The sequence below is a fragment of the Neodiprion pinetum genome, chromosome 1 (genome assembly GCF_021155775.2).
Source record: "Neodiprion pinetum isolate iyNeoPine1 chromosome 1, iyNeoPine1.2, whole genome shotgun sequence".
NCBI lineage: Eukaryota > Metazoa > Arthropoda > Insecta > Hymenoptera > Diprionidae > Neodiprion > Neodiprion pinetum.
Genome location: NC_060232.1, coordinates 9,000,867 through 9,013,171, shown reverse-complemented (window position 1 = coordinate 9,013,171; position 12,305 = coordinate 9,000,867). Strand labels below are relative to the sequence as shown.

The window sequence follows — 12,305 nt, the reverse complement described above, 5'->3', positions numbered from 1 at the left end:
GGGAGTAAAATTTCATTTATTTGTTTAATGTGTTGAAATCACTGAATTTAAATAGAAAAATCTTTCCCAAGGATTTCTGTTTTCAATTGAAAACTTCTTTGTTCACACGATGCGAAGGCTTCTTTTGAAACTTGACATTACGTCAAGGATACAAGATCGTATGGTTTTTAGGAACTCACCTTTGGTCCGGAAACTCCTGGTGGGCCTGTGGGACCGATGGGACCTATGGGTCCTTGCGCGCCCTTTTCACCCGGAGGACCAACTTCGCCCGGTACTCCTTGTCGTCCATCGTGTCCTGGAACTCCTTCCGATCCCGGAGGACCCGGAGGTCCTGGTGGTCCTGGTTCACCCGGCTCACCCTGTTCGTCATTAATTTGTCAGCGTTTTATCCTCGAGTGATAATCGGGGACTCAAGATCTTGTATTTTTCGCAAAATGTGATATCGCGAACCGTTATTTCCGAGTTAAAATTGATTACGCGTCCCGATTTTAAGCGCCAAGATCATGGATCCCCTTTTTGTTATCTGGTTAGAATGATATTCGCTGATCTTTGCAAGAGAAAGAGAGAGAGAGGGAGAGAGAGAACATTTGTTAGATATATAGAAATTGAGAATGTTTTTAGATTCTAAGGTCAAAATTAATGATCGGAATTTACCGCTCATCGTATACTCGTATTTGTAAATTACTTATTGTAAAGCGGTGTAAGAATTGGTGAATTTAGAATGCCGAGAGAGTTAGGAGTCGATAAAATATCACAGCGTAAAGAAGTTGGACATGTTTTGTACGTTTGTTAAAGCTGTTATTTCAAAGTTATATCGTACATGTATTACATACGTATTTATTACACGTCCTATCAACGAACAAGTATGTATCTCAAATTTGAATAATACGTGTACACAAGTTTGATGGAGTATCCGTGAGAATAAAGTACGTTTCGAATGGAATTGAACAAACGTAAGCTGTATGTAGCAGAGAGAAGGGAAATTAAAGGAGATCGTAAAACACGCCTGTTTATCATCGTAACCAGAAACCGAGAATTTTTCTATTCTACTCCCGCATGCGGATATAAAACTAGTTATTTTACGTTAGCTACGTTTCATTTCTAGAGAAAAATATAAATAATCATGTAAATTAGTAATGAAAATAAAAAGAAGAAAACTAAAATAAACAAAAAAAAATAAATAAAAATTTTGTTTTTACATAGAGTTTCAAATATTTTACCGTTCCATTAATTAAGTTCAGAATTCCAGAGCAGCATATATTACGACATATTCATGCGCAGTCATTCTTTAAAGCGTACACATGTCGTATAAAAAGAGGTACGCGGATAAGTTCAAACATTTATCATGCGGGAAATGGAATTGGGAGAAAGAATTGTGTCCGTAAAATAGAGGGGGAATAAAAAAACATAGAAGAGTGTTATTACACACGTGACATGTACGGAGAATGGGATAGAAAAAAGGATCGAACGGTCTTTGCCCTTTCAGCATCAACCTTCCCGTTTGCAGTAGATGGACGAACATTCTTCGGAATAGCGTTCGGAACATTTGTCGGCTGCCGTTTTGAATATTTATTGCCAAAGTAGGTACAAGCTATAGACGAGATAGTTTCAAGATTGAAGAAGATACGTAGTTGAACTTTTTTATTTATTTATTTTTTTTTCGATGAAAAGGAATCTCTCTCAGTTTCAGGTTCAATCAACGATTTTAGTTTGCTGTTTGTAAACTCGGCAGTGAAAAATCTTGGTAAATTACGACGTGACTGAAGGGGCAAAGCAAGTGTGACTTACTTTCAGCTGAATGACGGTCTCCGCCGAGATATTAATCCCTCGATCTTGAAGTCCCTAGAAGTAGGTGAACTACAAGTAATAACCAAATAACCAAATCGGGATGTGGGATTAAACGAGAATGTACAATAATGGGTAACGGGATAATTGTTTGCAGGGATTGCTTATTAATCAACGGGGAAATAACAGGGGTGTAGTAAATCATTGGTAGATCCAACTCCGGCATGCCCAGAATTATGTATGTAATATATATACATATATATATATATATATATATAATATACGTATACCTAGAGACTGTAAAACTCGTAATAAAAACCATTACCAACTGAAATGCAATCGAGATAAAATAAATTGTAAGAATTAAATGAGCGAAAATGTCGCGCTGGGAATTTTTAACTTTGTCTCGATTTTTCGTTACTTTTTATATTTCGGTCTCGTCAAGGAGGATCCGGCGTTAAATGGCAGCGTGACATTTTCGCGATCGTTTTATGTACACAGAGAGGGTATAAAACATATTAGGACGATACAGGAGAACATTTACACGAAGGTGGCAGAGCACTACACCGAAAGCACCGAACAACGCAACGTAACGACTTGTAATGGATGAGTATTACCGAGAAAAAAAATTTGTGGATAAATTGTATTAACACAAGAACCAGAAGAAGAAGAACAATGCGGGAAACTTGGTCGTTGTTGTTATTATTATATTACAATAACAAAAGTTCGGTCAAAGTGGGTCTGAATTAAAAATATTTGGGACATGACTGTATTTTTGTGCGTAGAGGGGTTTTTGACCCTCAGGAACTCAAATTTCGAGTCATGTTTTTTCGAGAAAACAGCAAATTTTGACGTCTTTTGCGTTTGCTTCGAAAAATTTTATCGATAGACGATAAATTACTTGACCATCGTGTAGAGCGGAAAATTCTACATCGAATTACGTCATCGTGTGTCGGAAACGGAGGCGGATCGACAAATCAAGAAAAAAGAAATTCTACTCATCGACGGCATCTGGAAAATTTTTGTGAATTAGTTTCGTTTTTCTTAATTTGTTAATCCGACTCCGTTTCCTACACGTGAGATGTAGAATTTTTTGCTCTCTACGGATGGTCAGGTGAATTTTCGTCTGTCGATGGAAGTTTTTTTTAAGAAAACCGCAAAAAACATCAAATTTTGCTGTTTTCTCGAAACGCCGGCTATGCAGCTTAAAAATGATTTCAAACTTGAGTTCCTGAGGGTCGAAAACCCCTCTGCACACAAAAATGCAGCCATATATCCCGAACATTTTTAATTCGTACCTGTTTCGACTGGACCATAGAAAAAATAGTACGAGATATAAGATATATTCAGAAATAAAGGACAGAGATTTTCCTCCCTCCTTTTTCTTTTTTTGGTTGTTTCAACAGAGAACGAAAAGTAGATACACTATCGATACGTCTATAATGCATGTCAAATTTTAGAATGAAAATGTAGGTTTTTCTAGTTGCAGGGGTTTGATGGCCCGGGGGTTACCTTCAGGGCGACGATTTCTGCATAGCCAAGAGTTCCTCCGCGTAGCGTCGTCACCGATCTCTTTAACCCCAATCCCTGTGCATTCACCCGTAGGCAGGAAGAGTATTTATTTTCTTATTTCTTTCACACGTCATCGATCAATAACAACTTAGTTGCTGCTCTAATTTCACGATACTCTCGTGATTGCCACATAATTTAAAAATTCGTACGGTAACGCAATTCTCCGTGGTTTGAATAATTCTACTAAAAGTTTTTGCTGAATAACTCGAAAATCTGGTTTTTTATTAGAAAATTTTCGCCATATATTTTTCCGATCGCAATCTCTGATAAAAAACTTTTCGTAATCTTAACTTTGATGAAATTTTCATTACAGAATATTTTTCTCAGACCTTAGGGAAATTTTATAAAAAAATTTTAAAAATCGAAAAATTTTTCACCAAGAGCAGTTATCGCGGGTATTGTTTTGACGATGTATAAAAATATGCTTTCGATATGAAAAATAAAAGTAAATCTCCCTACAGGATTGTTATTAGTTTACTGACACGCTTTGATCAAAATTCGTTCGAGCAGCGGAAAATTTTCGGGATAGAATAATCGCGGTGAAATTATTCTCCGCACAATTTTTACCATCAGTTTATGCAAAAAATTTGTAAAATTACGAGATACGAAATCTTTCTAGAGAAGAACGAGACAAAGATTAGCAGGAAAAAAAAGTTCTCAGAAACTGTCGACAAAGAAGGTTCAACATATTTGAAACGTCGAGGATCGCCCAGGATGACGTTGGAAAAAATTCGCCAAACTGTGTATTATTCGAACACCGAGTTAGAAAACTACGAATTTCATTGAAGCGACGAAGATTCAACAAATTTCACCAGAAAAGCAGCGAAAAATATGAAAAAACGAAAAAGGTGGTTGTAATAACGCCTTTTTTACAACTTCGTATTCGGAATGAACGACAAACGAGTCTTTGGTTATACGTGTTACGGATGGATCGGGTGTGAAAATCGCGCGGAGGAATATTTTCTGAAAATAATGAAAACCGAGTTTATCGGACGAAGCCTGAAGCTGGTTACATACGTATCGAATACTCTTTGAATAACAAGTAGAATCTATACTCGCGTCGCGTGTCTCGGCGTATAAAGTCTCCTAACTATATACAAGAGGCCACGTATAATACCGCTGCGAATATGATCGTACATCCGATATTATTACCTTTCCATGCGTATGCATACGCGAGTGTACATCCTTCTATTCGAGTTTCAGAATGTATCGGGGTACAGTCCGGTGAAAAATGTGCGGGATCGGAAAAGTTGCGATAGAAGTAAAGCTAAAAGTGAAGAGAAAAGAAAAAAGAAAAAAAAAAACAAACAACCAAGCTGATGTTAATATTGAATTCAATTTTGTAAAACGAATTGTTTTTCTACGCGCGGGGAAAAGAAATTGAAAACCAGAGATTCGAAAGAACAAATGTAAATTTTTTTCTTTTATTTTTATTTAAAAAGTTTATAATAATATCACGATTCCGTTTTTTTTTTTTTTCTTTCATGCTTATTTTACAAATTCGCGTGGATCGTGATTCATCTTGTTAGCGAACAGATTTTTGAGAAATTGATTATAACGAATCTTTGATAACTCTGCGTGATTTGCTGTGCATTAAAGAGTAAGATTATTGACCATATTTTCTGTTCACAAAATTTTTGCCGTTTATTGAGAGGTTAATAAAAAAAAGCACAGAGAGTTGATTTGTATGGAAAAAAAAAGAAGGAAATGAGCCATATCTGGTAAATGAAAACTGATCGAACGGTACGTTTTTGGTGTTAAAAAAAAATTCACCAGACGACGCGACGACGGTCGTAAGGTTATAAAAAAATTGATAATTCTTAATTGAAATCGACGATTGATTCCCGATTAATTTATCCCGCGTTAAAAAGATATCGTTCCAGGCCTCGAATCCAGTTCGAACTCTCTTTGTTATCCTCTCGCTTTGTTTCGTCACTATTTTGCCGAGACTGTACACTCGATACATCCTTAAGTGGTAATATCGCGTATGGCAAACTGCGACAGAGGAGAGCGAAATACGCGAGGTAGACATACATAAATGGATATGACAACGCCCTCCGAGAAATAGGGACAACTTCATTTCCGTCGTTATTATTCGTCTGGCTGGAATCAGGTTTTCGAGTTTTCATCTAGAGCGCGGATTGCGGAGAGAATAAGGAGGGGTTGGCTCGGGGTTGATAGATACCTTTACAGCCGAGAAGACGTCGAAGCCAGGATTGCCAAGGTCTCCCTTCTGTCCCTTGTCACCAGGTCTGCCCTGAAACCAGATCGCAACGTCTCTTAATGAAATTTATTCGCAAACAAGGAGAAATACGTTATCCATTTAAATCCACGACTGTCTTACCGGATCTCCTTTCGGCCCATCCAGTCCAATGGGACCCTGTAAGAACGACATCCGGTTACTAGAAATTGGCCGCAGGGTACCGGAAGAACATGGTAAAGCTTCGGCAAGCGATTTAGAAGAGGTGAAAAAATCGAGTGAGTATAAGAACAGTGATTGTTTTTCGGCAAATATCCGGTCGAATCGTGCGGCAAACCAAAGCAGCAAATTTACCAACACACCGAGAGAAATTTTTAGTTCCGGTTACCGCTCAGTCCTTGACTATTTTCATTTTTTACCACAATCGAAAAATATAGTTCTAGGTTGAAAATGAAAATCAGTTTTCTAGCTGTAACCAGAAAGTCTGGTATCCGTTGCTATTCTTTCTCATTACGATCACTGTTACTAGATTTTCTTGCAACTGTTGCGAAAATTTAACGCTTGTGCAACGATAAATTGATGTTAAAGCCTTATTTGACTAAAAAAGTAGAGCAGACAGAACAAACTGATTTTGCGTTGAAATTACCAAAAAACAATCGACAATAACGCAAAATGGTTAGGCGTACCTCGTTTTTCATAATTCCAACAATTTTCAAACAGTTTTTTTTTAACGATACCTGTTTTACTGAATTTTTCTCAGTGCTTGTTTCAAGTTTTCTTTCTGAGAATAAAAAACATCATTTCACCGCACGGTTTAACCGATAATTTCCCTTTTTTCTTACTCTAAATGCGTATAGAAGTAGAATAACTAATATAAGAAAAGAAATGGAAACAAAAAATGAAGAAACAAAGAAATTATAGGTACAAAAAAGAGTAGCAATATGATTCCCCCCGAAAAAAAGATCAAGATGCTTCCAAATACATTTCAAATAATCGTGTTAAAATTCTACGAAAATATGTAAGTTACGAGTCACCCCACAATTACAGTTTCATATATTCGCAGCTTGCACGTTCACAGGTTAATTGTTTGTACGAAGCGGTAAAAATGTCACTGTATAAATATATTCTACTGTTTATGGTTAATATCTCAAACAAACAATATACGGAAAACAAAACAAATCGTTCGCTGTTAGTTTTGGCAATGCAAGACACTTCCACCGAAGAAAAAGTAGCTTCGTCAAGATCTTCTAGCAGCATCCAGACCCAGATTACTTACATTATAATTCCTGTAAACTGAAATCGAATCTTTGTATTCAGGCAATCAATTTCAAATCATTCTTCCACTTCTGACAATAAGTGTTTTACTGCGCGAAGGAAAACGTTAAGAATGTTAGAAAATATTCAAAAGAAAATAAACTTTCAAATATTTTATGACCAAAGTTGTTTCCTTTTTTGCGAAAAATTTCACCATTATATCAATCTGCCAGATAAATCTTTCGGCGAAGTTGAGACTGTACAGATTTCAGAGAACGTATTACGAGTATTATGTACGTAACTTCTGAATGACGACGAAAGTTTCAACATTAGATGCACTTAAGGATTATAATAATATTATCTGAGTCAATATGAAAAATTGAGAAAGCACAGACTCCGTCACGTTGTAATTATATTTTGGACGAGAGAATTTTTCAATTTTAGTTTAAAAATTTCAGATCTGAATAATGCGATCAAGCCTCGTCAAACTAATTTTATTGTACTGTAAGGATCGTTTGAAAACCGTAATCGTTGTACAGAAACGAACGAATAATCGTTCCTCGACTTGGCGATATTTTTGGAAGTCGAGTTAAAAAATTTTCTTTTAGTTGTTTCTTTTTCTTTATTTTTTTCTTTTTTCATTCCGTACGTAAATATCGTCAAATTCTGATTTTCACGGAAAGAAAAGGAGATCCGAAAAGCCCGAAACTGTCTTGGTATGATGGTATAAAATTTTTTCTCACAACGTGTATTTTGAAAAAAAAAAAAAAAAAATGATATTTAAACTAAATTCCAACGTGATTGAACATGTCTTTCGATCTCTATTATTCAAACAAAGATAACTGATGCCGAATTCCCATAAACGACGATACCAAGATTAGTAACAGGGAAGATTCTCTATTATTGTTATCAGTAGGTTAAACTAAAGAGACCGGAAACAGGGGTAAAAATACGATTGCGATGACGAAACGAATGTAAAGGATAAGTACATAAAGGAATTAACCAATAAACGAACCGGAAAACCGGGAAAACCGGCGCGCCCGCTCAGACCCTGGAACAAACCAAGGCAAGGAACCGTCACTTCACACGTGAATTAAAGAGGAACGCATTTTCATCTCATCAATTTGTGCCAACTTACCTTGGACCGGAAGTTTTTTATTTATTTATGTATTTTTTTTTTGTTTTTTTTTCAACATTTTATCAATTTATCGCAAGAGGTAGAGGATTGTTTTTTTTTTGTCTTTTTTTTACCGTAGAAAAGAGATCGCAAATTTTGATATGAAAAATCAGGAACCTTTCTCTCTTCTATAATGAATTTTGTCTTATAAAAATGAAAAGATCCGCCCTCCACCAGATATATTAGAATTTCATGCGATTGCGATACGATTAAATATAGATTATTACGTTAAATGTGTAATGACAATGTAGGCAATAAATGTGATAGCTGCACACTATAAAACTCGTGTAATTACTGTAGCTGATACTAAAAACTGATTAGTCGGGCGCTTGCTTTCAAACTGTCGGGTGTAATTTACCCGTAAAAATTTTAAACGACTATTCGAGGATAGTTTCTTACCGTATCGCCACGGTTTCCTTTGTCGCCTTTGCTCCCCTGAAATTCCACCATTATTAATATCACAGGGTCGAATCAACTTGTAAAAAGTTTCTCCTCAATTAATAACCGTGCCCTTGCACTGCCAAATGTTGATTTTCAAACCGTACTTCTATATTTGGAAGCAAATTTCTGTTGCTTTTTATACTTTTTCAATTTTAATTCTCTTCTTTGTATCCCATTTCACAGATTTAGTTCGTGTAATTGAACGGAAGTGATATATTGCGTGATTAAAATTGTGGTGTTCGATGCGTGAGATTGAGGACAAGAAAATAGAGTTGAATAAAAAAGTAACTAAATAAATAAAAATAATGGTATACGAAAAATGTATGACTGGAAAAACAATGATAAAAATGAATGAAAATTAAAGAAAAATAATATACCGGAAAACCATTCTTGCCCGGCGGTCCTGTCACTCCCTGTAAGAACGGGGGATCAATTAAAAACAGTCATCGTTAAATGAGGCTTAAGATTTAATTAAAATTACGTCATTCACGGAATGCAAAACGACAAAAAAAAAAATAAATAAAAAAAAAAAAAATTTAACAAGCAAACAATAAAATGTATGGATATAAAGCTTTAGAGGTATAAAAATGACTCGTAAATAAAGAAAACTTACTAACTCTTCAGTGAAATAATTCATCATTTTAAAACGTCCGTTCTCTGATATAATTATAGAATTTTATTGTGACTCCGAGAAATTGGTGAAATTAAATATTAACTTATTTATTCACGCCGACGCGGAATTTGACGGTATTATGATTGTTTTCAATGAAAAAAGAATATTTAATATCTTCTACCAGTTGATAACTAATTCTTAAAATGTTAAATTCTACAGGTACGGACGTATTCTAATCTAAATCTAAAGTGAATTTAGTAAGAAATGACTTACCGGCGCACCTGCATCCCCCGAGTCACCTTTCTTTCCCTTTTTCCCTCGCTTACCCGGAGGTCCCGGAGGACCAGGCGGACCTGGAATAACAAAATGAAATCGTGCGTTAATTTTTGTAAACTGCGGCAATCGCGGTTAAAATCGGTAATGTGTTAATAAAGATCTTCGTTGTTTGAAAAACAAGAATAAACAAACGTACAGAGTGATTATAATACAATCCGTCGAATGATGTTTCTATGTTTTTTTAATATTCTTGGTCAGAGAAATAAAGGGAGTCAGAATTTTATGGGGGTGTTGTAAAAAAATATACATAGATAAAGGATTTGTTTGCTTTACAGAACACGGTGAAAGAAATTTTTTCCATTTAAATATATGACGCATGATTTGAGTGAAAAATTAATGAGAGCAACAATTTTGTCTTATTTAGTGAAATCACGTTTATTTGAATCTACAAAACATTTTTGTCGTCATACTTGATTGGCATGTCTGGTAAATTAAAGAAATTCTGTTTTCGTATGTATTTGAAAGAAATGAGAATAATAAGCCCAGACTCGAACGAATATTTTGTACGTAAAAATTTTCCATACTCTCCTTGGCACTTCCGGTAAGTAACCGAAGCTACTAAAAACGAAAGTTGGTATCGGGAGTTTCAAGGAAGAAGGTATCGAACTATTTCTCGTTCTTTATTGAATCTGCAAAGTTTTCCCTTTGAACAACTTCTTTCCATACGTAACCGTAACATATCGCCAAGAGACATTCGTAAGAATTTCACGTCGTTGCATATATTACAAAAGTTGAAATTAGCCCCAAATCGACGTTATATTCCTGTTTCGATCCGAGATGCATAATTAATTTAAAGATGCAGATTCCAACCTCTCAAGATTTTCATCTCAATGATCTGTAAAATTCTAATTTCCGTAAATTTCCATATTGTACTCGGCACATGTACGTTGTACATATTTGCAAACGTGGCTAATTTTCATTGACGTTAATCAGGGGCGGGGGGAAAAATAATTTCGTCCAGGGAGATAAGATTAGCCTTGATGAGTCCTTCTCGCGTGAAGAGAGACTTGGAAAATAAGGGGGCGGCGGGGGGGAATTATTCCGAGGTCGTGAATATAGCTAACGTGGAAGTTACTCGTAATTCCTCTAATCAGCGGCCTCGCAATCAACGGTTTCACTGCAGACTCGTCCTTCCGATCCTTCTGCAGCAGTTGCAATTTTCGCAACGTGTACAAGCCGGAAGACTCGCGATTTTAACGAGGCACGCAAACAAAGGTCGAACATTTGAGTTCTTACTTATCCAACGGAAGTGACACGGGTAGGTACAAGAAATGCATCAGACTCGTGAAAATTGCAATTCTCGAATTGCGCGACCCAGTTTTCCGGGCTCAAACGGAAGTCCGTTAATCACTGGAAAGAAAAAAAAAAACAAAATAATAATAATAAAAAAAAAAGAAAAACGTTACCGATTGTATCGGCTGCTCCGAGTCCCGCTTAGCGACCTGTCGCGCCGAGTGATAATTTTGGAATGATCCCTCGCGCCGAGCGCTCCGATTTTCAGTTTGATCGCTTCGATTTCCGGTGGCGTCCTCTGCGCGCGGAACAGATTTTTCGCGCGTTTAGCAAATTTCGGTAGCGTGCGTACGTAGTCTTGTTCTTCCGACATATCAATCAAGGCAACCCCGAACTTTGAATGCGAGTACTCGAGTGACGCAGGCATCTTTGCGTTCTGTCTTTCAGAACCGCCCGTTGCACGTTGCGTTCACTCCTCGTACCGTGCCTTGGGTTTCAGTCACCCCTCGGAGCACTACCCTTGCTGTCTCGGGGGTACAAGCCTTTGATTTTCCGGGTTGCCTGGATTTACAATTGACTCGTTGAATATAACAGTTACGTTCCATGGCCTGGGTCACGATACGGTCGACGACAAATCCAATAAAAAAATAAATACTAGAAAGGAAATTTGTCCCCTGGGTGAAGAAGAATTGAAAAAGACAGGCAGGATTTATCGCTTAGAGCAGCACGGCGGTGGCAGCTGACTTCCGGTTTCTCCCCGTCGAACCGGAAGTACCGTTTCTTTTCTACGAGCCGATATATCTCATACGTTCGGCCGCATATTAGCGTTTTTTTTTTCGTTTTTTTTTTTTTCAACAATTTTACGAGAGTTTGATAACTTTTCCTCGAATACAACGAACCCCGTAAGAGCTGCACACGCCTTTTCATCCGTGACTTTTTTTTTTTTCCTTTTTTGTTCCCGTGACCCCGTCTGGCATCCCTGTTAATACCACTTAGGTTGAAAAGCCAGCATGGAAGAATCCTCCCCCAAAATGTAATAGCTTCGGTAATTTATCGCTCTAAAGAAAACGATACGACAGAAGAATATTATACCGCGCCCATATTTGTCGAGCCGAAACTTTCATACATAGGGATAATATTTACCTCGTGGGAAAAAATTTATTACCTTATTTTATAACGCTGCTTGGTTCTAAAATTTTCGGTTTACTCGGAAGCGAATTAATGCATGCATAATATATACATAACCCAAATTCTAGCAGTATATTTTTATTATTTATTAGTTTTTAGAAATTTCATCGAATAACGTACCGGTAAAACTAAATTATTCTTTTTTAGTAACTAAGACTTAACGTTAATTCATATTGAATTCAAATTATACGTTATTAATCTACTTAAAATAAAACAAACCGAATGTTTCGATCAATGCGTTTTAATTAATATATCATAAAAAAAAGTGGTAACTTGTTAAACATTTATCGGATAGATGGAATTTTCACTCAAGAAAAAATATATTTCGATCACTTTATACCTTCTTTTTTACATTAAAATTACTTCTTAGGGCAAACGGCGTGAAACTACTCGAAAGAAAAACGAAGCTTCAATCATTCGAACGTCTCTTCGGAAGCTTTGGTGTACTTTTTAATTCCGCATCGAATTTTGTGAACGAAGAATAAATTCACGTATCACCGTTCAAA

General features: G+C 36.4%; 1 protein-coding gene across 14 annotated transcripts in view; it reads right to left on the bottom strand.

Moving 5' to 3' along the window:
• LOC124224678 (collagen alpha chain CG42342) overlaps positions 1 to 12,305 on the bottom strand; it is a 173,827-nt gene that overhangs the window by 27,514 nt on the left and 134,008 nt on the right. For 6 of the 14 annotated variants that reach the window (XM_069133107.1, XM_069133104.1, XM_069133109.1 and 3 more), the window contains 8 exons: positions 9,316 to 9,395; positions 8,807 to 8,842; positions 8,388 to 8,423; positions 5,702 to 5,737; positions 5,544 to 5,614; positions 3,298 to 3,385; positions 1,789 to 1,842; positions 180 to 359 (listed from right to left, as the gene is read on the bottom strand). In XM_069133107.1, the coding sequence (XP_068989208.1) occupies positions 180 to 359; positions 1,789 to 1,842; positions 3,298 to 3,385; positions 5,544 to 5,614; positions 5,702 to 5,737; positions 8,388 to 8,423; positions 8,807 to 8,842; positions 9,316 to 9,395 (581 nt within the window). Of the gene's footprint in view, positions 1 to 179; positions 360 to 1,788; positions 1,843 to 3,297; positions 3,386 to 5,542; positions 5,615 to 5,701; positions 5,738 to 8,387; positions 8,424 to 8,806; positions 8,843 to 9,315; positions 9,396 to 12,305 lie in introns of all 14 variants that reach the window. The other 8 variants (XM_069133103.1, XM_046636759.2, XM_069133106.1 and 5 more) reach the window with 8 other exon arrangements.